The following is a 23,996-nucleotide window of genomic DNA, read 5'->3' as shown; positions in this document are numbered from 1 at the left end:
CAAGAAATTTCAATTTATAGTTTAAGAACAACTTCAGAATTAGGTTGGATTTGGATTATGGAAGCCCGAGGGAAGAAGGAAAAATAGGGTGATAAAAGTAGCATTTGGTAATCACAACTGAAGACAAGTCCAAAATAATTATTTTAACTAATTTTGTGTGTTTGTCCAGACCGTCAGGATCTTGAAGAACCCACAAAAGTGGATGAACTACAGGAGCCACTGCTGGAGGCACTGAAAATATACATCAGAAAGAGAAGACCCAACAAACCTCATATGTTTCCAAAGATCTTAATGAAAATCACAGATCTACGCAGTATCAGCGCCAAAGGTATGTTACGAGCAGTTAGTCTCCTTCCATGCAGTGTTTAGTATTTGTGTTTGTTTTCTAAGCAAACAGATGGAAAACAGCACGTCATATTTTCTTGAAATGAAATAAAGGCTGAAAGCTCACTTTCCCACCAAGTAATTTAACTTGTTAGAAAAATTGTATTATTATAATTCCCAAATCTAATTTACCTAAGAGTCTTTTGTTCCTGTGGTGAAGAATTGAGTGATGGGATGCACCTGCTTATGTGCTCAGTCTTAAATTTATACAGGATTAGGGTAGACGTGCAGAGCATATAAAGTATTGAAAATTCATAATCCAAGTGGTTAACTGAAAATGAAGACTGGACAAGGGGTGTGACCTCCTCAATTTCATAGGATGGCAACTCTCATCAGACTATCGTACCTTTTTTAGCGTCCTAGGATGCTAAACAGTCCAGCAACTGATGGGCATGTTGCACATCACATGACCTTGCTGGACTTCCTGTTGAAGCTTCACCCCAAATCATAGTGGAAACTTCATAGGACACTTCCCTCCTAACATGGGACGGCTCCTGTGTTGTGCTGGCACCAATAGAGTCCGCGCATTTCAGCACTGCTTTGGCACCATGTCCCCTGTGTGATGGGGAAACGGTGCCACTCAGGAGCCATGCACAGGGTGACAGAGTCACCCCACATTCCTGCTGTTTTGCGACAGAGACTGGCGAAATGGCATCGGAGGTGGGGGGAGGTCATCTGTGTGATGAGATCGTAAATAGCATAGTTAGGAATGTTGGGAGCTGCCATCTAACATCTATAAGGTTCCTGATTTTTATGAAGATTAATTTCATGAACAAGATTTTCCAGTTGAGAAAAGTTTGTAGTTTCCACTGCAATGTAGAAGGCAGCATACAAAGGCGAAATTGCTAGTTGTGCTCAAGTAGTTAGAGCCAGTGGGGTGTAATGATTTGGATATTAGACTTTGGGGACCACAATTTGAATCTGTGCTTAGAAAAACCATTGAGTGTCCTTGAGCGAGTCATACTTTCTCAGCCTCAGAGGAAGGCAAAGGCGAACTCTTCTGAAAAACTCTTGCCAAGAAACCCCTTGATGAGCTTTCCTTGGAGTCATGCGCAACACACATCCAGGCAATAATTATTATTCCGCACATAGTCATGGAATGAGTCAAAATATTCCAGAGGCACACAATTCTGGCTGATCATGGAAGCTAAGCAGGATGAGCCCTAGGACTTCATCACCCTAGTTGGTTGCTGCCTACTGCACAATTCTGGGTTTTGTAGTTTTCCTTGGGGGGCGGGGGAGGTTAAACTACTCAGCCAGAGAGGTCCTGGACCTCACTAAACTGCAAACCTCAGAATTCTGCTGGAGGCAGCAACCAAATTATAGCAGATAGATGCTCTAATGTAATGAAGTCCTTAATTAGTACTGTTGGGCAGTCTGCCAACAAATACCAAGTGCTGTGGGTTATATTTCAGAGGAAGGAACTGGCAAAACCACCTCTGAGTATTCCTTGCCTAAAAAAACCCTTGCCTGTGAAATTCATGGAGTCATCATAAGTCAACAAGTGTCAACAAAATGATCAAGGGTCTGGAGAACAAGCCCTATGGGGAGTGGCTTAAAGAGCTGGGCATGCTTAGCCTGCAGAAGAGAAGACTGAGAGGAGACATGATAGTCATGTATAAATATGTGAGGGGAAGCCACAGGGAGGAGGAAGCAAGCTTATTTCCTTCTGTCCTGGAGACTAGGACACGGAGCAATGGCTTCAAACTACAGGAAAGGAGAATTCCGCCTGAACATTAGGAAGAACTTTCTAACAGTGAGAGCTGTTCAGCAGTGGAACTCTCTGCCCCAAAGTGTGGTGGAGGCTCCTTCTATGGAGGCTTTTAAACAGAGACTGGACGGCCATCTGCTGGGGGTGCTTTGAATTTGATTTTCCTGCTTTTGGCAGGGGGTTGGACTGGATGGCCCATGAGGTCTCTTCCAACTCTATGATTCTATGATTCAACAGGCGACGTGAAGGCACATACAACTATGGAATAGGCCCTTATAGGTCTGGAGCTCTTCTAAAACCTGGCATGCTTGTGTTGTATAAATCTATGCCCATGGAGTTGCACTACTACTCCATTCTCTGAAAACCTTACATAGAGAAGCCAGCTGCATCCTTTTATCTGCAAATGTGTTTGCTCTTCTTGCAATTCCAGTGAGTCAAATGGTACATTGAAGGCACTGGTGAGTTTTTCTGCACCAACCATCCAAGAACATGTGCTCTCATGTGTAGTAATTATACTTTCAGCTCTCTATTGACACAGCTGTGAAGTCGATATTGGCACAGTGCAGTAGTAAAAATAGTGCAACTCTATATGTAAGGGAGGATATATGTGCATAAAATACCAAGAAGATGCTCCATGCTTCTTTAGCAAATGCTGAGAGCTCACAATTCACATACTTGCCTGGCAAGAAAGTTGTGATGATTAGACCACAGTCGCAAAGCTAAATCACCCAAAGTTGTCTTTCGGGCACTCGACTGTGACTGAAATCTTTAGACTACCAAATTACCAATATCCACACAGGTCCTGACAATTAAGCACATTTCATTGTATTGGGACCAAACAGGTAGATAGTTTGTATTTCCTTGGAAGCAAATAAATGTTTGTCAGGAAAAGTAACAAAGCCTATTGTAACACCTTCAAAATGTAAAGTTTTTATTTGGCAGAGGCTTCACCTGTGGGCTGCAGTCCATTGCAAATCACAAACACTTTTTTGCTAAATAAAGCTTGTTCCACTTACTACAAGATTTTTTCGTGAGTTTTCCCAGAGGACACAATCTCCTCCCCACCCCTTAAAACGATTCCAGAATGTATTTTCCTGGCCAATTGCAACATTCACACTTGCCTCAGGCAGACAAGAGTTCTTTCTCCCACCCTGGACATTCCACAGATATATAAGCCCCGCTTGACTAGTTTCCAACAGACCTCACAACCTCTGAGGATGCCTGCCACAGATGTGGGCCAAACATCAGGAGAGAATGCTTCTGGAACATGGCCATACAGCCCGGAAGATTCACAGCAACCCAATGTATTTCCACTTGCATTAATTAAAGATGTTGCAAGACAATGAATTCTCAATATGTGGTAGTTGTCTGGTTTCATGCTGTTTACCTGAGAACACCTTAATTTTTTCTTATTTTTGGTTTACAAGAAATAAGTCTCCCTTTAAGACATCTGAAGAGAGTGGTTAATGACTGCAGGTCTTGGAGGCCTCTCATTCATAGGGCTCACATAAATCAAAGTCAATGTGATGGCAAATTGCAAAAACAAATTATAAGATTCCCCTCAAGTGTCACAATTGTTTAGAGAAGTAAGTCATAGGATGCCACAGAAGGGCAATATTATTGATCTTCACTGTCTGAATGTGCCTGCAGGGTATCTGTGGGATTCTACAATGTGCTCTTATGAATCCTTGTTCTCCAACACCTCCTCGGAGACTGTCTTAAGAGGATAAACTTCAAAACCTGTGTACACAATGAGAAACAATGAATCACTCTGCACAACTAAATTAGCAGCCAATTCATTAAGCTCATGGGATTTTTCTGTCTAATATCTCTTCCACTTAATTCAAACATTTACTGTTTCTCACAAAATTGGATGAGTAAAAATTCACTATTACTGTTTTCTTTGTAAAGAGCAATATCAGTTGTCAAACAGTGTTTTCTTCTTGACTTTGAACACGTCTAATTCTTCACATAATTGTAGGTGAAGCATTAGAGGTCATTCAGACCAAATTCCATGTATTCACATATAACAGAATCATAGAGTTGGAAGAGACCCCAAGGACCATCCAGTCCAACCCCCTGCTATGGAGGAACACAGAATCAAAGCACTCCCAATGGATGACTATCCAGCTTCTGGGTTGTTGTGAGTTTTCCGGGCTGTATGGCCATGTTCTAGAAGCATTCTCTCCTGACGTTTCGCCTGCATCTATGGCAGGCATCCTCAGAGGTTGTGGGGTTTGTTGGAAACTAGGAAAATGGGGTTTATATATCTGTGCAATGTCCAGGGTGAAAGAAAAAACTCTTGTCTGTTGGAAGTAAGTGTAGATGTTTCAATTGGCCACCTTGATTAGCATTTAATGGCCTAGCAGTTTCAAGGACTGGCTTCTTACTGCCTGGGGGAATTCTTTGTTGGGAGGATTTCCTAGTTTCCACAGACCTCTCAACCTCTGAGGATGCCTGCAATCGATGCAGGAAAAATGTCAGGAGAGAATGCTTCTCGAACATGACCATATAGCCCAGAAAACTCATAACAACCCAGTGATTCCAGCCATGAAAGCCTTCAACAATACATTATCGAGCTTCTGCTTAAAAACCTCCAGAGGAGACCACTAATCTTTGAGACCACATACTCCACTGCAGAACAGGTCTTACCATCAGGAAGTTTTTTTTCCTAATGTTTAGGTGGAATCTTTTTTTCCTGCATTTGAATTCTGATATGCTCATGAGCCAGGGTCCCAAACTACATCTTGTTTTCTTTCCCATTTTCTCTGTCATGCCAGGAGTTTCTTCCCTCCCAGTGCAGGGTTCCTTTGAAGTTGATTTTTCAGCTGTATTCATTTCTGTTTATTGTCAAACAGAGATATCATAGAAATAGGAATTGAGCAATTGAAACGTTACAGCTATCCATCCTGGGATCTCTAGAATTGTCGCTCTCCTTCACTCATTAAAATACGGGGATATCATATAAATAATTTGTAAGAGCACAGCTGACTATTCATTGCATAAAGCCCTCTTTAGTATTTTGAAGGTGAAATCTCTAATAATTTATTTATTTATTTATTATTCAAACTTATATGCCGCCACTCCCCTGGGGCTCGGAGCGGCTTACAAGAACAGGCTAAAATCGAACACAATTTTAAAACAATTTAAAACAATTTAAAAACAGCAATATCAGAGATCAAAGGCCTGTTGTTAATGCAGAGCATGTTTTTCTGCAGCTAAGCATTATGATGCTTCTCAGACATGAAAATAAGTTTGTGTTCGAAGGCTACAAAAGAGTTTCAGCACATTAGCTTTCAGTGTTTAATGTTTGCACTGTAATTCTATACTTAAAGCAAGCAGGGCTTCAACTTTTCCATTCAGAACTCCTTTTGGCCTGAGAAATTTTTACGAGACGCTGGATATATAGGTATATAAAATGGGGTTGAAAAATAAAATATTCACTGATAACAAATCAGCATTTGCAAAGTTTGCTAAACAGGTTTTTCTTTTTATGAAGTACAGGTGAAGCATCTTCTGCAGGGTGCACTGTCGATGATGCACAACCGATTCATGTAAATGTCTCAGCCACTAGACAACATTCAAAAATCTTTCAGTTACTAATTTTTTTAGGACTGCAACATTGTGCAAAGAGGATCCATTTGGAGTGTAGGACCCACAGTTTAAGAAGCAGTGCTCTACAGCATGACAGGGATCTGCTATTTGACATACTTCAGATTCTAGAAAGGGCTTGCCTCCCTTTAGCAACCCTGATGCATATATATAGTTCGCTCAATAAAATAAAATAACAAAACAAATGTGGACTGAGTTCCTTGTCTTGTGGGAGGTATCTGTGTGCTCATTAGAATACCTGATTGCAGTAGGTAATAATGTCATTTTCTGTCTTTAAAAGGTGCTGAACGTGTCATTACTCTGAAATTGGAAATCCCTGGATCCATGCCACCTCTTATCCAGGAAATGTTGGAGAACTCTGAAGGGCATGAGCCCTTGACCCCAAGCTCAACCGGGACAACGGCAGACCACAGCCCCAGCATCTCCCCAAGCTCAGTGGATAATACCAGTCATGCCAGTCAGTCCCCACTGGTGCAATAAGATAGACTCCAGTGTGACATTCCCAACCTGCTCTGGACAGGGACGACAGGCAAGAATTGTTGTTAGTGCTGCTTGCTTTTTGGACTTAACACAGCCATTAAAATGCAACAAGGACCAAGAACTTTCCATATGTATCTGTGATAGGTATATTATACACACATGCAAATGCCTTGCAGCTTAAGTAGAAACCACAAACTGTCGAAACACTAAACCAGCTATTTCATGAAACAAAAAAACTAGCTAAGCTTCAGGTTTTTTTTAACTTCTGAACATCCTCCCCCGACTGCAAGGTGACAAGACCGATCTCGAAACAAGTGATTAAAAAACAGTGGCTGTTCTTCTCTAATGACTTGTACATACAAATATATGGGCCTGTACTTTCTATACTGGATGTTCGGTGCTTTCCCACTCTTTTTTTTTTTTTTTTTGGCATACATTAAACAACCCAGGCATCTTGTTTATGAAATGGACAGCTTATAAAGTTCTAAGGATGTTCTGATTTAGTTAGGGTGAAATCTTGTTGCTGCTCTTTTTTTTTTAATTGGCCTCGGTTTGTATTTCCTTCTTTTCCAGCAAAAAGATACAAAGAAATTTGCTGCACTAGCAGAAGAAGCTTCTGTGTAAGTGTAACTGCCAGATCAGTTATTTGGATGTAATTTGTCCCGCTGTTAATGTCACTTTAAGAGTTACAAAAGGGGTTTACTACTTGGTTGACCTCTCTGCATTTAAAAATACTAAAAAAGATTTTACTTCGGTTTTAGCCTTCAAGGCAGAAACACTTTCCAGTGTTACAATGTACTATTTTGTTTATTGGTTCACAAGCTATTGGGGGGAAAAACCTTCATGGGATCATGATGATCGGGCATAATCACTACCTCTGAGTTGGTGACACTAGTGAAAAGCGACTCTGGAGAGACGACCCTTTCTCCGGCCCACAATCCTCCTCTCCACTCCGACACTGGAAGGAGACCCAAAAGCAGAGGAGGGCACCTGCCTCAATGACTTTGTTAATTAATCACCATACAACAGAGTGGAAAATGTGGTAGAGTGGTTACCGTTTTTTAAAAGTGTCCGTTTCTTAGGTTTCATTTAAAAGCACTAGTGGATTTTTTTTATATATATATTCTAGCAAGTCTGTGATGTACTTTCACTGGCTCTGTTTGTACATTGAGATTGTTTAACAATGCTTTCTATGTTCATATACTGTTTACCTTTTTCCATGGAAATCTCCTGGCAAAGAATTAAAAAATATATTTATTTTAACCCCGTGTCAAAAGAAGTTTCGTTCCTACAAGCCTCCACGACACAAGGAAACAGTTTTATAATTTTTTTTAATGTTTAAACTTCATTTCAAAAAGCAGGTTTGACAGTTAAAATGTGTGCTTTTGCACAGCTTTCTAGAACATTTCTACAAGCCGGTCATCAGACAAATACATGACATTTCAATGAGTAAAAAAGAGCATTAAAACTGTAGGTGTCAGAACAAAATGTTAAAATGCCTACACACGATAATAAAAACCATCAATTACATCATCACATAAAATAAGTCAAATGTACAAAAAGTCTGCGACAGAAAGGGACAAAAAGGACAACGTAAGGTATTTTGTGGGAAGTTTGGGTGCTCCTTGGGCACTTAATTAATTAAACATAGCAAAATCGTCGTCGTCATCAGACTCTGCAAAATATTTCACTTCTTTTCGAGCCCGACCCGTTCGTGGCGTGGAAGCAGCTTCAGAGGTAAAGTCTGAGGGGAAGATGTCTACATCCGAGTCGGGTTCAAAGGAAGCTTTCTTCATTTTCTGTTTGAAACAGATTTAAAAAAGTTATAAGCAAAGAAAATCTCACATATGCTGCCTTGATTGACTGCAGTGACCATTCTACAAAATTCATGTTTCAAAACACAGGTAAATAAAACAAAAAACAAAATAAAGACAAAAAATAACATCCACCTTCACCCACTCATCATCACCATCCCCATCATCATCTTTATTTGTGTACTGCCCTATCTCCCCCGAAGGGACTCAGGTGGTTTCCAACATATAAGGCAAACATTCAATTGCCAGACAATTGCGTCAAAATAAATACATCTGACAATATAACACAACCTAATTTAATTTAATTAACAAAATAACAACTAAACAACAAGTTACAATGTACTTAGTATTATATTTGGCATAAAAGTGTAAAGGGGGGGGGGGCGGCTATCAAGATATTACCTTGCTTGCCGGTGCCTTGGGAGTTTTCTTCCCAGGATTATATTCACCTTCGTTTTCAGAACCAGATGCTTTCCTTTTCTTCGCTCCCCTGCCTTTTCCTACTAAATATAATAGAAGGGAATTATTATTATCTCTAAAAGTTTATTTATAGCTTTGAGAAAAATGTGATGCAATTGGAAGTATTTGATAGGCAACTCTTTACAAGAATTGTACATTTATTTTTTTACATACAGAAAGAGCCAGGGATAGGTAAACTTCTGCCCTCCAAGTGTTTTGGACTTCAACTCTCACAATTCCTAACAGCCAGTAAGCTGGCTGGAATTTCTGGCAGATGAAATCCAAAACACCTGGAGGGCCAAAGTTTGCCCACACCTGCTCTACACTGAAACAAGACATAAGCAACTTTTCAGTTAAAGATTCTTGATTTACACTGAAGTAAGTCAGAAAGAAGAGGCAATAAGACGGAGCACACCATAATTAACTCTTTATTTCTTCAAGAAACTTCCAAGACCAAATCTTCAGCTATCAGCTCTTTGTATTGGTGCAAACTGAAAGGGAATGCTACCATTTTAGTGGGTCAGTATCTTCAACCATCAAACAAGACTTTCACTATGAAACTCAAATCATGTTTCGTTTCACAGGCATCTCATTTTTTGAACCAAAATGCTGTGGATGCAGTAATCCTTTCATTACTAGGCCAACCAACAGCTACATGAAATGCTCCCTTGTTTTTGTTAGCTATTTATAGCCATCGCTATAATAAAATCCTGGACATTACACCTTTTTTTGTAAAGAAACATGAGTATGGTCCTATTTTAATCCAGAATCCTGACTTAAGTTATTACAACTTTTTATCCTTTTGCATTTGTGCGCAGGCTTTCATATTAAGGCTACATTCGCAGCAAGAAAAGTAAACGTTGATTTGACTGAATGCCTACCTTCCTTTCCATATGCCTGCCTCACTTTCCTATAATTCACACATTTGTTACGCTCTAAAATATTTTTCATCAAATTCACAAAACAACTCTACAAATCCTTTTAATGCTGCTAATGTGAAAAAGGAAATTCTGTTATATCCACAGCAGCAAAGCACACAAACTATTGAGACAGGAAACAAAGACCTCCCTAGAAGGCATTACACAAATCTTACTCCCATGTATTACACTGAATGTTCAGGATTAGTGTCTGGGCGTGGAAAGCAATTGGATGGGGACTTATATACTGGCTCAATCTAGGTACACATAAATAGTTAGGACATATGTGTCAAACTCAAGGCCTGCAGGCCAAATCCCGCCCACCATGTCACTTTATATGCCTCCCAAATGCAACTCCTGTATTTCTTATCATTAGATATCAGGACTAGGGCTGATGGGAGTTATGATACAAATATTCTGCAATCCTGTGGTTATCCGCAATGCAATAATCTGTTATTTGCAATATTGCAGTATGCAATATACAGTGTACCCTTCACTTATCGTGGGAGTTACGTTCCAGGACCACCCGCGATAAGTGAACAACCGCGATGTAGGGATGATATATAAGAAATGCCTTGCCCAACTTACCGGGCAAGGGCCATTGCGGCAGTGGGCGCCCTCCTGTTGGCCATGCTGCTTGCAGGGGGCTTCTTCCCAGAAGCCCCCTGTGCAGCGGGAAATCTCTCGCCACTTGGCCAGCTGGCCAACTGGCGGCAGGCCCTGTCCTGCCCCTGGATCGGCTAGGGCCAGCTTCCCCACTTCGCCTCAGCAGCCTCTGCAGGGCTGCCCAGGGCATCCGCAGGGCTCAATGGCTGCTGGGGTGAGGTGGGGAAGCCGGCCCTGGCTGATCCAACCAGTAGATCTTCCAGGGCCAGCTTCCCCATCTCCCCCTGGTAGCCATGGAGGCCCAGGGCAGTGCTACAAAGGCTGCTGGAGGCGAGATGGGGAAACCAGCCCTGGCCGATCTACCGGCTCAAGATTCCCCACATCAATATTAATTCTAAACCTTAACCACAAAACAGCAAGTTTGTGGTAAGCGAACAGCGAAACAGCAAGGGAACACTGTATTTGGGTTTGCTTCTGATGATAAGGAAACTTCATCTGGTCCAAAAGAAGGCATCAAGATTCCTGGTACATTCCTATGTTTTTGGCATCTATATTGGTTTCCCGTTTATTTTTTGGACTCTATTCAATTAACCTTTAAAGTCCTATGACAAAGTTTCCTGAAAATATCTTCAAAGGAAGTAATGGGTCTCCTCAATGAAGACACCAAACTTATGGAACACTATTTGCTTGGCACTTCTATTATGTCATTTTCAGTAGAAAGTGAGGACCCTTCTATTTTTCTAGGGTTTTTAGTCTTAAATTTATATGTTTAAGACTTTTTAGATCTGCTGTTCTCTGGTGTTGGTTGTATGCCACTGGTCTTTCAATTTGTTTTATGTTTTGTTTTCACATATTTTCATATCGTATTCTTCTACTTTAGCAGTAAACGGCCAAAAAAATAGTTGTTACTGGACAGTATCTCAATAATGAAAATCGACATTATTCTTTAAAGTAGGACCAAAAAAAAAAAAACCCAACTCTTTTTCTTTCCATACCCTGTTTCCACACAAGAGCAATCATCTAATTGAACTGCATTGTAACATGAAATTCAATTGTGGAAACCTCTGTATTCACAGTTACATAAACCTCATGTATTCATAGTAATGCCACAACTCTTACCTTTGGGAGTCACAATCTTCTTTGGAAGACCAAATTCTGATTCTGAATCAGAGTTTATTGTTTCTGCCTTCTTGGGTTTAGGGGTTTTTTTCGGCTTTGGCGGGGTTTCTGATGGTAATTTTGCTGCAAGTATAATCAATAAATATCATATTTCTATAATCAATCAACTTTCTTTCCTGAGAGTAGCATCACTAATATGAAAACTCAACAGAGCCCTTTCTTATTATCTCTATACATCAACGTAAACAAGTAATGGTAAATGGACATTCAGTGCTTGCAGCCCATATCTGGGCAGATATTTCACTTTTAATATTGGCTACTGGGGTTGAGTAGTGAAACAATAAAACATGGCTCTATTGAGCCCCAGAATAATCTTTCCTGTGGAAATCGGCTACAATGACATGGGGAAACTCCTAAAACATGCATGTAGATGGCTGCTGGGGAGAAAAAACAGAAAAACCGTATTTCATCACATAACTCACGCTTTCCTCTTTTTTCATCTAGAAAAGGGGGTGTGACTATTACGCGAGGAAAAAAAACACCTTTGATTCTCCAGTTTCTAGGTTTGTTTGTTTTTTTAAAAAAAATGCCTTACCTCTGAAAGGAAAGGAGGACGACGGATGATCCAGCCTCAAACAAACAGCTCAGTTTTTGTTTTTGTTTCTAACTGCAGAGCCATTAGGGCCATTCTCCCTTCTGTCCTCCCATCCTCCCGCCCTCCCTGAAAGCAAGTTTATCATAACTATAAAATAGAGGTCTCTGGAGCTCCATTCTTCCCTCCTTCCTCTGAGGTAAGACAGTTTTTAAAAAACAAATGTGAAATTAAGGTCTCTAGAACCCAAATCTTTCCCCCTTTCTCCAAAGAACTCTTTTTCAGATTTTGTAAACTGCTTTGCCTTCAGAGAAAGAAGAAAGGAAAAGAGCATCAGCCCAAAACAGCTCTGCAACTATTATACAAGGAACACAAAAATGCTGCCTAAAAATGGTGGTGCTATTATTATGAAGGCGGTATTCCTTTCACTAAACTGCATGTATATTGCACCATTCTTTAAAAAGAAGGTAGCTACACAGCCTTATTACTGTGTTCCCCTGAAAATAAAACCTAATCAGAATAGAAGCCCTAACATGATTTTTCAGCATGCTCGTAATGTAAGCCCTACTCCAAAAATAAAGCCCCAATTAAGAACATCAGACATACTGAATTATAAAACTATATTAATATATAATTAATTATAAATAAATATTATTGATATAATATTATGACGGTTCAGAAGATGACATGATTGTATATTTATTTGAGTAAACATAGATTTTTGTACATTAATAAATGTGGATTGTTGTACATGAAAAAAATTAGACATCCCTTGAAAATAAGCTCTAACATATCTTAGACGCAAAAATTAATATAAGACCCAGCCTTAATTTTAGGAAAATATGATAGAACTAATGAAATATAATACGGGATATTGATTTTGTGCTCTTTCTGATAAGTGTTAATCTGCAAGACATAGATTTTATTTGAGTGTAACTCTGTGTAACTATGAAAACATTTTTCATTAAAGTGCATCAAGTTTATAACTGATCCGGTCGTCTCTTGTGTCTTCAAATGCAGAAATATCCTGCCACTCATCCATTCAGTTTTTTAAATAATGTTTTTAAAGATAAAAAAGCACACAAAAACAAAAGCATGTTTGCACAAATTGCACAAATTTCTTTTGAAAAGAACTCCTTATCTAGATTCTAACCACTACTAATACTATCCTACTACTAAAGGCCTACTGCAGACAACAAAATAAAAAGACAAAAAGAAACAAACAAGGACAGACACCTACACAAAGAAAAATGCTAATAAGCAAACAAATAGTCCACTGAGCCAATGCCAATGCCAATGTCACTTCTGTTTTCTGGACACATGTTCACACAAAATGAAAAACGTTGGAGATTATCTTGCTTATCAGCCCTGCGAACAATTATGAGCTCTACTCTACACATGATTATGGCCAGTAATGTGTATATTAGTTATATAGGGCCACTAGACAACATTTAACAGGAGTACGATAATGGGGGGGGGGGATCAAAACACTTGCCTTTTTTAGGGACTACAGGTTTACTTGAGGGTTTCTCCGTTTGTTTCTGGGAAAAGGAGGATGAGAAAACGGGAGCTGAATCTTCCTCGTCACTGTCAAACTTTGATGTATCTAAACAACACAAAGTATTTAATATGTCAGTTCCCATACTGAAATGAAACTTAGGAACACATGTATGAATATCTAATCAGACCATTCATAATATCCAAAACCAAACAATGAGTACTTGTAATAAATAACATTACAAATGACCAAACCCAGACATCAGCAAACTAATCATTATTGTTATCATAAGTAATAATAATAATAATAATTGAAAATATCTATCTGTCTATCTATCTATCTATCTATTTATCTATCTTTTTTCCAAGATGACTCTCACATCCAGAAAACCCTGTGACTCCTGCCAACAACAGATCTGGACCAAACTTGGGATTCAACCCCCACCCCCACCTCCAAGACCAACTTTAAGAACTGGCAGGTTTTGGGACAATGACACAGGATGATGGGAGTAATAATACACATACAAAGAGCACCGTGAACCCTGCCAATGAAAGATCTAAACCAAACTTGGCAAACATACCCAATATGACAAACAGATAATACTGGCAGGTTTTTTTTGGGGGGGGGGGTGTAGAGATGTGTTCATTATAAAGTGTTATTTATAATGTGTTTAAACTGTATTTATAATGTTTATTATAGAGTGTTTAATGTACTGTGTTGAATCTGTATTTATGTATTACATTTATTGCCATGGCCTAGCTGTGAGGGATAGGTTGCCATGGTGACAAGACAAGGCAGCAGAGGAGGTGGGCGGAGCTTAAGGAGAAAAAGGTTTGAAAGTGGCAGTTAAGCTTCAGTCCGGTGGATGAGACCCGGAGAAGAGCAGAGCCAGTTAAGGGCTCTGGGAAATAGCAGAGTCAAGAAAGGACTCTGGGGAAAGTAGTTTAGTCCGGTGGATGAGACCCGGGGAAAAGGTTCAGAGTGTTGGGAAGCTGTGAGAATTCAGTAGTTCTTAGAATTTGTGAATATTTCTTCAGCAAGAGAGCTGAAGGTGTTACCTTGTTAGATTGCTTAGGTTAAAAGAATCTAACAGAGGGGGTTTTCAGGATTGCCAGTAAGGAAAGACTGGTGATCAGTGGTTTGTTCCGAGTATAGGGCAAACAGTGTGGATATTCACAATAGGGAACTCTGGAGTAGTATAAGCACTTCACTAAGAAGGAGTTTGTAGAATTGTAACATCAGAAGCATGTATCTCAAACCAGCGTCTCTAAACATATTGGTGGCAGCTTAATTGATATTTAAAAGAAGGTTCCTCACAGAATATTGGTGGCATTAAAGAAGATTAATACTTCCTCACATAATTTTGGTGGCATTTAGTGGGATTAGCGCTTCTTCACAGGGGGTTACCCAGGATGATGGGAGTTGCGGTTCACCCACATTCAGAGACCACTAGGAACTCCACCACAGATGGATCTGAACTAAACTTGACACACCTACCCATCATGACCAATTTTAAGTACTGGTGGGGTTTCGGGGAAATTGACCCTAGACAATGTGAGTTGTAGTTCACTCACAATAAAAGAGCACTGTGAACCACACTGTCAATGAATCTGGATCAAACCTGGCATGCATACCTATCACGACCAACTTAAATTACTGTCAGGGTGAGGGGAGAGACTGATCGAGCCTGATAGGAGTTGCAGGTCACCCACATCCAAAGACCTTTGTATCCAACATCATCCAGAGAGCCCAATTTATTTCTAACATCCAAAACCAGATGACTATTTCTAATAAATATCATTACAAAAGACCTAACCCAGGCATTACCAAGTACCTAAGCTAGTTAGGATATAAAGCAGGTTAGATACTTTGGATCCAGTTCAATGCCATCCTTACTTATCTAGTTGAAATGCTGGCTACCGTAACTTGTGTACTTACCGATATTTGCTTTCCGAGAATAAGAAGGAAATGCAAACAGGTGGCCAAAGTCTTGACTGGTTTTCTCTGGAGAAACCTTCCTATTTGTAAAAAATGACATTGAAAATATGTTTTACGTTTGCTGAAAGCATTAGCTGCACTTAGAAAGACAATATCTCTGCACAACCATACAAAAGACCACTCAAATGCAGTTCATCAGTTATGCACACTGGAGCACCACAGTCCCAATTTTTGCTTATACACATCTCAATACAAGCAGGACCTGGAAAGATATTGTGCAAAGCTGATGGGGCACAGCTCACTTATGGAGACATCCCGCTTTGTGCTCTTGATGCCCAGCCTACTGAGTAAAACTATTAATTAATGCTTACAGACTGGAGAGCAGAGGAGACATAAGTTTCAAGCTATGTATCCTGGGATTTTAACTGATTAACATGGTAGAATGAGGTACTCTATGCAGGACGGATCAGGTGTTAAGAGGTAAATAATCCCGTCCTCTGATTTTTTAGAAATATGGGAGGTATTCTGACACTTAATATATATGGTCCACCCCTTTCAGTGTTACCATTTTCCCTTTTGGTATCAGTGAAAACTCTGCATTGCTCGCCAGATACTAAGCAAAATATAATCCCAAAGTTGCTATACTGACTCTGGAGAAGGTTTTGATTTGACGGGAGAAAAGTCATATTCATCCTTTTCAAGGCCATCTGAGGGCACAAATTCATCTTCTCTGTCATTATTGATTGGAGATGTTTTTAATTTCAGGTCATCTAGATCATTATTTTCATTGGCATCTTCATCATCATCACCATCACCATCAGCATCTTCTTCTTCTGAAAAGTCAAAGGTGTACTTGGGCCTTTCAGCTGTGAAAAGAAATGATCCGTGTCAACATTTGTGCGTTAGGTTTCATGCTGTACATTTCCCAATATGAAAATGACAATCATGGGGAAGATATTCCCACGTGTCCTAAGACAATGAGCTCTGGACATACCGACAATATAAGTAAAGATGAAAAATAACATCTTATTTCCTCCTTTATAATTGAAAAAGATTAAGTGGCAACCATAAAGATGTGCTTACACTCTACACTCACTGAAGATATAAATTACGCTGCGATCTATTTTACAGAAGGTGATGAAGTCGTATTTTGGTGAAGGCACATACAAAACTCAACAAATCCACCTTGGCAGAACGGAGTCAGGCACTCCAAGCAAAAGACTGTAAAATAAATTTACAGAGGACTATAAGGAGTGGAAACATTTGAGAGTTCTGTAGGGAAAAATATCTAGATCCAGTGGTCCTGCTATTATTATTATTATTATTATTATTATTATTATTATTATCTTGCTTTTTCTCTCCACAAGGAGACTTAAGGTAACTAACATTAAATCATTACAATACAATTTGAAATATACAAATATACAAATATTAATTTATTATTTATTTCTTTATTGATTATATTTATATCCCACCTTTCTCAACTCTGAAAAGGACTCAAGGTTGCTTACAGATAGGTAACAATTCAATGCCTTAAAAACAATGTACAATTAAACATTTAGATTAAAATTAAGATAAAAACTGAATACATTAAAACATTTTTAAAATATTACAATCACTATTGCTATCAGCAACCATAATCAAGGCCATATATTTAAAACAGTATTAAATATCTTTAGTATTAAAAAAATCCAATTAAATCTATAAAAATATATAAAACCACAGCAGCACAAGCAGTACTATGAAGATCTCACACAAAACACATACACACTAGTTCTCTCTCTATTCTGCCCAGGTTCCTTTTTGCACCAGATATGTTTCTATTGAGAGATGCTTTATTTCAAAGGGTTCTCATAAACACAACACAGAAGCTATGCCAATACCAAAATATTTATTGTTCAGACTAAAAAATGTTACTCTGAGGCCCAATATATATATAAGGTACATACACTAATTGTACCCAGGGTCATAAAACACATTGATCTCTGATCCCCAGTGCCTGGAATACCTTTTACTTCCTTTCCCACAGAACATAGGCAATTGACCTTTATTGCATGCCAATAAAACCTTTGGTCACTACACAGTTCTGTGTTCATTTGTCAGTGCCATGCCCACTACACAGTCCTGTATGGCATATCATAACCAATGTCTTATGGTTATGACAATATCTTTGTTTAGGTGAACTGATCAAGCTGGATAGTCTCTAACCAACAGAAGGATTTAACTCTTAAGCCAAATACAAGCGACTGCACTTTCTTATTAATCAGTCAGGTTTTAGCATAAGCCAACTTAAAATATACACAAATGGGCCATTTACTCTCCTAAGAAGATCTGCCTCCACTTTCAACCAGCTTGATAAATTACATTCAAACTAATATTATGCAATTTTCCTCTTTTAAGTGAATCTTACTGGCTGCCAGTATGAACTGGGGATTTTTTGTATAGGGCACAAGGATTATTCTGGTGAAGAAAAAACTCAAATCAAATCAGTTTATTATACTAGACCAGTTTATCTTGCGGTCTCCCTATTTTTAGATAATAAGGATTTCTTTACTTATACAAGCTTTTGAAATCTCTTGATATCAAGTGTGCTTTTATGCTGATGATTATTATTTCTACTACTATGACCTTCCTGGCATTTATACCCTGTTAATATAGTCTGAGCATACGGAAATTGTCTCAGAAATCAAGATTCAGATATTTAAATTAATAATAAAAATAAACAAAAACATGAGATTGGTGGCTAAAATGGGGTTTAGGATTCTCAGAATCAAAGATAGCATAAAATGGTACCCAAATCAGATTCACTGCATAGATTAAAATCACTTTGATTCATTGCAATGATCAGCCACTGCGAGAAGGGATGGAGGGTTTCATCTATGCTGACAATTGCGCCATCACCACCCCAGCAGGAAGCTTTGAAATGGTTGAACAAAAGCTCTCCGAAGCATTAGGTGCTCTTACTGCCTATTACAGGGAAAACCAGGTGATTCCTAATCCATCTAAAATGCAGACGTGCGCTTTTCACCTTAAGAACAGACAAACATCTTGAGCTCTGAGGATTACCTGGAAAGGAATCCCACTGAAGCATTGCAGCACACCCAAATACCTGGGCGTCATCTTGGACCGTGCTCTGACTTTTAAAAAGCACTGCTTGACTACTAAGCAAAAAGTGTGTGATAGAAATAGTATCAAATGAAAGCTGACTGGCACAACCTGGAGATCACAATCAGTCACAGTAAAGTCCTCTGTCCTTGCGCTTCGCTACTCTGCTGCTGAATACGCATTCCCAGTGTGGAATACATCTCACCACGCTAAAACAGTGGATGTGGCTCTTAATGAAACATGCCGCATTATCACAGGATGTTTACACCCCACATCATTGGAGAAATTATACTGTCTAGCTGGCAGTAGCAGCCAATAATGAAAGCACCAAGGCAGTGACATCTCCAGCCCATCCTCTGTTCTGATAGCAACCAGCACGGCAATGGCTTAAATCAAGAAATAGCTTTCAAAGATCCAGGGAGATGCTTGCAGGAACATCTCAGCAAGTGAGAATCCAAAAGTGGCAGGCTAAAACCTGAAACCTCAAGCCATGGCTGATACCAAATGAGAGACTCTTTCTTGGGCACACAGACAACTGGGTGACTTGGAAGGCACTGAACAGACTGCACTTTGGCACCACGAGATGCAGAGTCAACCTTAAGAAATGGGGCTACAAAGTTGAGTCCATGACATGTAAGTGTGAAGAAGAGCAAACTACTACAATGCAACCTGATCCCTGTCACATGCACAATGGAGGACCTTCTTACAGCAACACCAGAAGCATTCGAAGCAGCCAGCTTGTGGTAAAAAGAAATGTAATATAATGCCAAGTGGCCAGCTACTGGTCAAATGACATTTAGTATAATGCCAAGTTTTTAACTGTGTGTTTTTAAATACATTATGACTGTACCCTCAATTCGCTTCTGACATGATAAATAAATCAAATATTCTTCCTTAGAAGCATGTTTTCCAGCAAAACAGGTTTTACTGCTTCAGCGTTTGCTGCTATACATTACATGGTTTCTAAAACCTTCCAGTTTTGGAGCTGAACTAGCATGACACCAATGTCTAAGATCAATATTTAAAAGACATTTTACAACATCTGGATCTCCAGTGTTTTGGGGGGAAAAACTTCTGCCAGGTTGAAAGGGTAGGTTTTTGGAGGGGAGCCATCATCAGATATAACTATGATGGAGCTCTTTTGTAGTTACATTGACAATGTAGGATCTCAGCCATATTTTCTAAATCTGGTTCATTCACAGCATTAAAGTTTAAAGCATGTTTTAAAGTGTTTTTTAAAATCCCTTTATTACCTGCAGCTCTTCTAAGCAACGAATCTCTTGGAATAATCACAGGTTCATTTTCCTCCAAGTCACTTTCAGACTTAGATTCATCATCTGACCATGGATTTCGTTTCTTTATTTTTTTTGTACTGGACTTTGGGGTGGTAGATGGTGTTCTTCTCACTCTCGTAGCTAAAACACAATTAAGTTTCAAGTATTGTAAAAAGCATCTTTTATAACATAGTTACCTTAATATTTTTATTAAGTCATATGAACCCTTATCCAGCACCTGAAGACTGGCAGATGGCAATGTTCTGCATCTCAAAAACTAGAGCTAACAGGTGAAAGCCGGTGCCATGTTTGGAATCAGTGAGTCAAATACACCCAGAAACAGGTCTAATATTTGAAGCACAAAAATGTGTGTTGGACAGTGAAACAGAATTGCTATTTTTGTAACCTGACATAACACCTCTCTAGGAATACTTGGTTTCTCCAGCATGACTCTATAATTTATTTCTAATGGATTATAACTGGAGTACCTCGAGAAGTTGACCATGGAGTTGCACTGTAGAGCCTAGCGATTCTTAAGGAGAAAACTTTAATAAAATCTCTGAATAATCAAATCTGCAAATATGGAGGCCAACTGTTCATCTGATCTGTCCATCCATCTGTTATCTACAATCACTGATAAATGCAAAATTTCCAGCCACATTTTGTCTCCCAAAACCTTTACTGAAATGGGAAGGCACGTGGATTAAAAGAAGTGTTTCCTTCGCCACTCCTCTGCTTCAGGGCAGGGTGACTTTCTTAGAGGAAAGCGTATCAAGCAAACCATTGACATGACCGCATTCAATCTGGAAATCTATGTCCTCATAGTGAAAGACCATGTGGATCCAGAATAGGTCCCTACTATCATTTACAGACCCACCACCAAGACTCTACCCTTGGAAGACAATCACACTCAGCCACGAGTGCTCACCTATGAATGAACAGCCACCTTTCCTGACCTAAGAGGATGTGGCGCAAGTCAAGCCACATTCTAAACAAACTGTTTAGGCCTAAACTTCTGCCATATGGTCCCTTTACCAATCCAGGAGAACCTGCAGATGGGTGAAGGTGAGTCCCAACAAAGTCATTGGGGGGCAAACTGTGCCAAGACTGAAGACTAAACTGTAAACATCACATCAGCTCAAGAAAATATGGGTAGAAGATACAGGCCTCCCTAAAGTCCCCTTGGGGTTTCTCACATCTTTTAGACTTTTTTTAGCAGAGCTAATTGCATTCGCAAAGTTAGAACTGCAATAAATTCTACATGCTGAATGTGCATATAGATTATAGTTTTCTTTTAAGAATATCCAAATCTGAGCAAGGCACATTTTTATATTTATCTTTTAATGTGAACTACCCTGCTATTCATGGAATAAGCTGATGGTTCTTTGTAAAATTTGAGGTCACTTGCTGTTTACTTACCAGGATCCTTCTTTTCTCTCTTAGGTTTAGTGGTCTTAATCACTGGGACAGAGGCATTCAGCGTGTCTTCCCCAGAACCTTCTACCGGGGGCACACCAAATTCCTCATCAAATTCCATTTTTATTGCTATAGTATCGAGGTCTCCCTAGAAATTAAAATAAAAAACAAAGTAACCAAAGTTAATGTTGTGGTTAAAAAGGGATGCAAACTGAGAAATAAACTCAACTCAAGTCATGGCCTTCAGGAAAACTTCATTTAACAAAACTAAAAAAAAGTATAAAACGTTAAGTGCTGCATAAATCTCAAACTCTCCCACTGTCAAAGCTGCTGAACAGTAATGCTCATTGAAGATTATATAAAGTGTATGGAGGGATGTTTAAATATCATATTAATGTTAGGCAGATAATGCTCTGTTAGATAGAAATGCATTGTTTGTTAACTCCATTGTTTATTACTATTGGGAAAATACAGTTCTAATAGACATGTGATCACAGCACATCCCACTGAAAGGATTAAGCAAGTGGTGATGTGGCACTAGAGGGACAGGAAAAGAAGCTGAGTCATGACCAGGTGACAGGCATGACAAGGGCTACATAATTCACTATTGTCTCTGTCTGCTGATGAAAAGCCTATGGGTTTAAAAGTAAGTGGCAGACAATTGCGCTCTCTCTTGCCATGAGGATCTCTCGCCATGCAGATCTCTCGTCACTATCATTGCGTCTCACTCTATTGTTGCTGTGAGTATATCTTCACATATACCAATAGCAGATCAGGGGATCCTGATATGTAAATAGCTGTTCAAAAGCAATGTGTCAAGATTAAAGCCTCCAGTGCGAGTTTGAATGAAAGCCAGAGTTAAAGTGTCTTATTCAAACAGTGAGCGGGGAACAAAGACAGAGGCTGTGCTGTAAATCTCTGCTAACTACAGATATAAGACTCTGCAGTGTTTAGGTTTGATCTAACTGCTTGCCTTGAGACAATCAGTCCCATGTGCAGCATAGGGAGGACTTGCGGAACTATAAATCACGTACCTATCCAGCGAGGGTTTTGTTTTTTCTCCCCAACAATTCAAATAAATTGAAGATCTTTACTTGGAAATTGTTTTATTAGAATATAGTGCAAATAAATGGAGACATGATAATAGTTTGTAGCAGCTCCTAAAATGAAGTTTCTGGAGTACAACAACTACATTCAAAGTATGGCATAATTAAACAGGAATAATACAGGAACAGAAAATGTTTCAAATATTGTTACATAATGTTATGTATGTATGCATTTAAGTTATATCCTGTCTGTGTTGGAACTCAATCACATATTGCACAAGTTTATAGTCCTCATGATGGAAACAGATAGGCAGTTGAGTTAGCTGGTAGGGAAAGCCCTCCCCCATTTTCCTAGCTGTCTGCCTGTCTCTCTACTCTCACTCTTTCTTCTCTCCTCCTACTCCTGTTTGTCAGAGTTATACTTGTTTCAAATTTCAGCAACATGTTAAGTCCCCATCCTCCATTTTTGCTCTTCTCCTGTGAGCATGGAGAGAGATAAGATGTCTGCTCCAGAGAGATAAATAGGGAAGCCCTAATTTTCCTATAGATATGTAGTTATTTAAATAAAGGTTTTTTTAAGAACTTTTAAAGCTTGACTCTGCTCATGAAACTGCTGAAGGTCATTTTCTCTACTGCTGGCCCAAGAAGCTTCTGACCTGCCAAACTGCTGCTGTTGCTGCTTGACCATTTTTAAATGCTTTCTCCTTTTTGAAATTACCCCACAGTCTTTATATCAAATGGGAATCAAAGCAGCTCATAAATGAACTAAAATAAAGTGCATGGAATAAAGGTTATTTAAAATGCCTAAATGCTTCAGGGATGTGAACGTGTGTCACAACAGGAAAGATAGTAGCTAATTTCCAAGTTAAATTACTTCCAATGTGCCTGAAGCAGGCCTGGAAATCCAGAAATGTCAATTGGCTTAAGAGTCCAGCTGCTCTAATACAGGGAGTCATGCCAATCTTTTTCCAGATGCAATGGCTGCTTAAAAGTTTCTAACTTCCAACTCCTGGTTTGAAATTTAAACACATTAAAGATTCCAAGGCTGGGTTAACTCAAGAATCACTTCCTCCCATAAGAGCTTTCTGTAGCTTTTTTCTGCATCCTCCCAGCAGATGACCAGACACTGAGCCTTGCTGCCTACAGAGTAACCATATAGCTCAAAATGTCCAAAAAAGTGACTATACTACATATCCCAAAAAGTGGAAGAGTCTTGCCCTTGTAATTTAGTTATTCACTCTACTCAAACATTAAAACACTTGCAAGGGTATTTTAAGGTATTTCCTTCCTTGTTGTACTGGTTTGTTTTTGTTGTTTCCTTTTCACATTGTGAACTGAACTATTTTGATTATAAAAACACAGGAAGTAAGTTGTACAGTCAAGCAAATGCAAGATATTATGACCAAGCACATAAGATGAACAAATTAGAACAACTTGCCTTCTTTTTTTTAAGCAGTTTCTTGCTGGCGTCCGCTTTCATAGCAGAAGTAATCTGTGGGACTATTCTCCTGCCAAAAGGTGATGGCATCGTCTCTTCTAAATGAAGTTTCTTCATTTTGGGTTTACCAACTTTGCCTTTTATAGGTTTGCCAACCATTCCTGCAAGGACATCCTCTCTTTCCTGAGCTTCTACTTTCTAATAATACATAAAGATGAAAGGACAATGTAAAAAGCTTCTGAAGTCAGAGGTGCTGTATACAAAAATCCTATACACATTTTATAATTTTAAACATGGATATCCTTATGGTGAACCCTCGGTAGCACAGCTGAACTTGCTGACCAAAAGGTCGGCGGTTCAAATCCAGGGAGTGGAGTGAACTCCCGCAGTTAGCCCCAGCTTCTGCCAACCTAGCATGTGAAAATATGCAAATGTGAGTTGATCAATAGGTACTGCTCCAGAGGGAAGGTACCAGTACTCCATGCATACATGACCTAGGGGGTGTCTACGAACAACACTGGCTCCTCGGCTTAGAAATGGAGATAAGCACCATCCCCCAGAGTGGGACACGACTAGACTTAATGTCA

The 23,996-nt window shown here is 39.3% G+C and overlaps 2 protein-coding genes across 7 annotated transcripts in view; one reads left to right on the top strand and one right to left on the bottom strand.

Moving 5' to 3' along the window:
- Positions 1-7,450, top strand: part of RARB (retinoic acid receptor beta) — a 416,875-nt gene extending 409,425 nt beyond the window's left edge. For all 6 annotated transcript variants that reach the window (XM_060781909.2, XM_060781904.2, XM_060781906.2 and 3 more), the window contains 2 exons: positions 170-328; positions 5,988-7,450. In XM_060781909.2, the coding sequence (XP_060637892.2) occupies positions 170-328; positions 5,988-6,187 (359 nt within the window). In that variant the 3' untranslated portion in view covers positions 6,188-7,450. The remainder of the gene's footprint in view (positions 1-169; positions 329-5,987) is intronic.
- Positions 7,451-7,501: 51 nt separating this feature from the next.
- The window catches only part of TOP2B (DNA topoisomerase II beta), a 59,774-nt gene continuing 43,279 nt past the window's right edge, over positions 7,502-23,996 (bottom strand). The window contains exons 29-37 of the mRNA XM_067470229.1: positions 23,410-23,607; positions 20,929-21,073; positions 19,489-19,650; positions 15,780-15,996; positions 15,131-15,210; positions 13,190-13,300; positions 11,103-11,225; positions 8,404-8,501; positions 7,502-7,986 (exon numbers count right to left, since the gene is read on the bottom strand). Coding sequence (XP_067326330.1) covers positions 7,825-7,986; positions 8,404-8,501; positions 11,103-11,225; positions 13,190-13,300; positions 15,131-15,210; positions 15,780-15,996; positions 19,489-19,650; positions 20,929-21,073; positions 23,410-23,607 — 1,296 coding nt within the window. The 3' untranslated portion in view covers positions 7,502-7,824. The remainder of the gene's footprint in view (positions 7,987-8,403; positions 8,502-11,102; positions 11,226-13,189; positions 13,301-15,130; positions 15,211-15,779; positions 15,997-19,488; positions 19,651-20,928; positions 21,074-23,409; positions 23,608-23,996) is intronic.

This window comes from Anolis sagrei, chromosome 6, assembly GCF_037176765.1.
Source record: "Anolis sagrei isolate rAnoSag1 chromosome 6, rAnoSag1.mat, whole genome shotgun sequence".
Classification (NCBI taxonomy): Eukaryota; Metazoa; Chordata; class Lepidosauria; order Squamata; family Dactyloidae; genus Anolis; species Anolis sagrei.
Note: the sequence above shows the minus strand (reverse complement) of the source record. Positions and strands in the feature narration are given on the sequence as shown.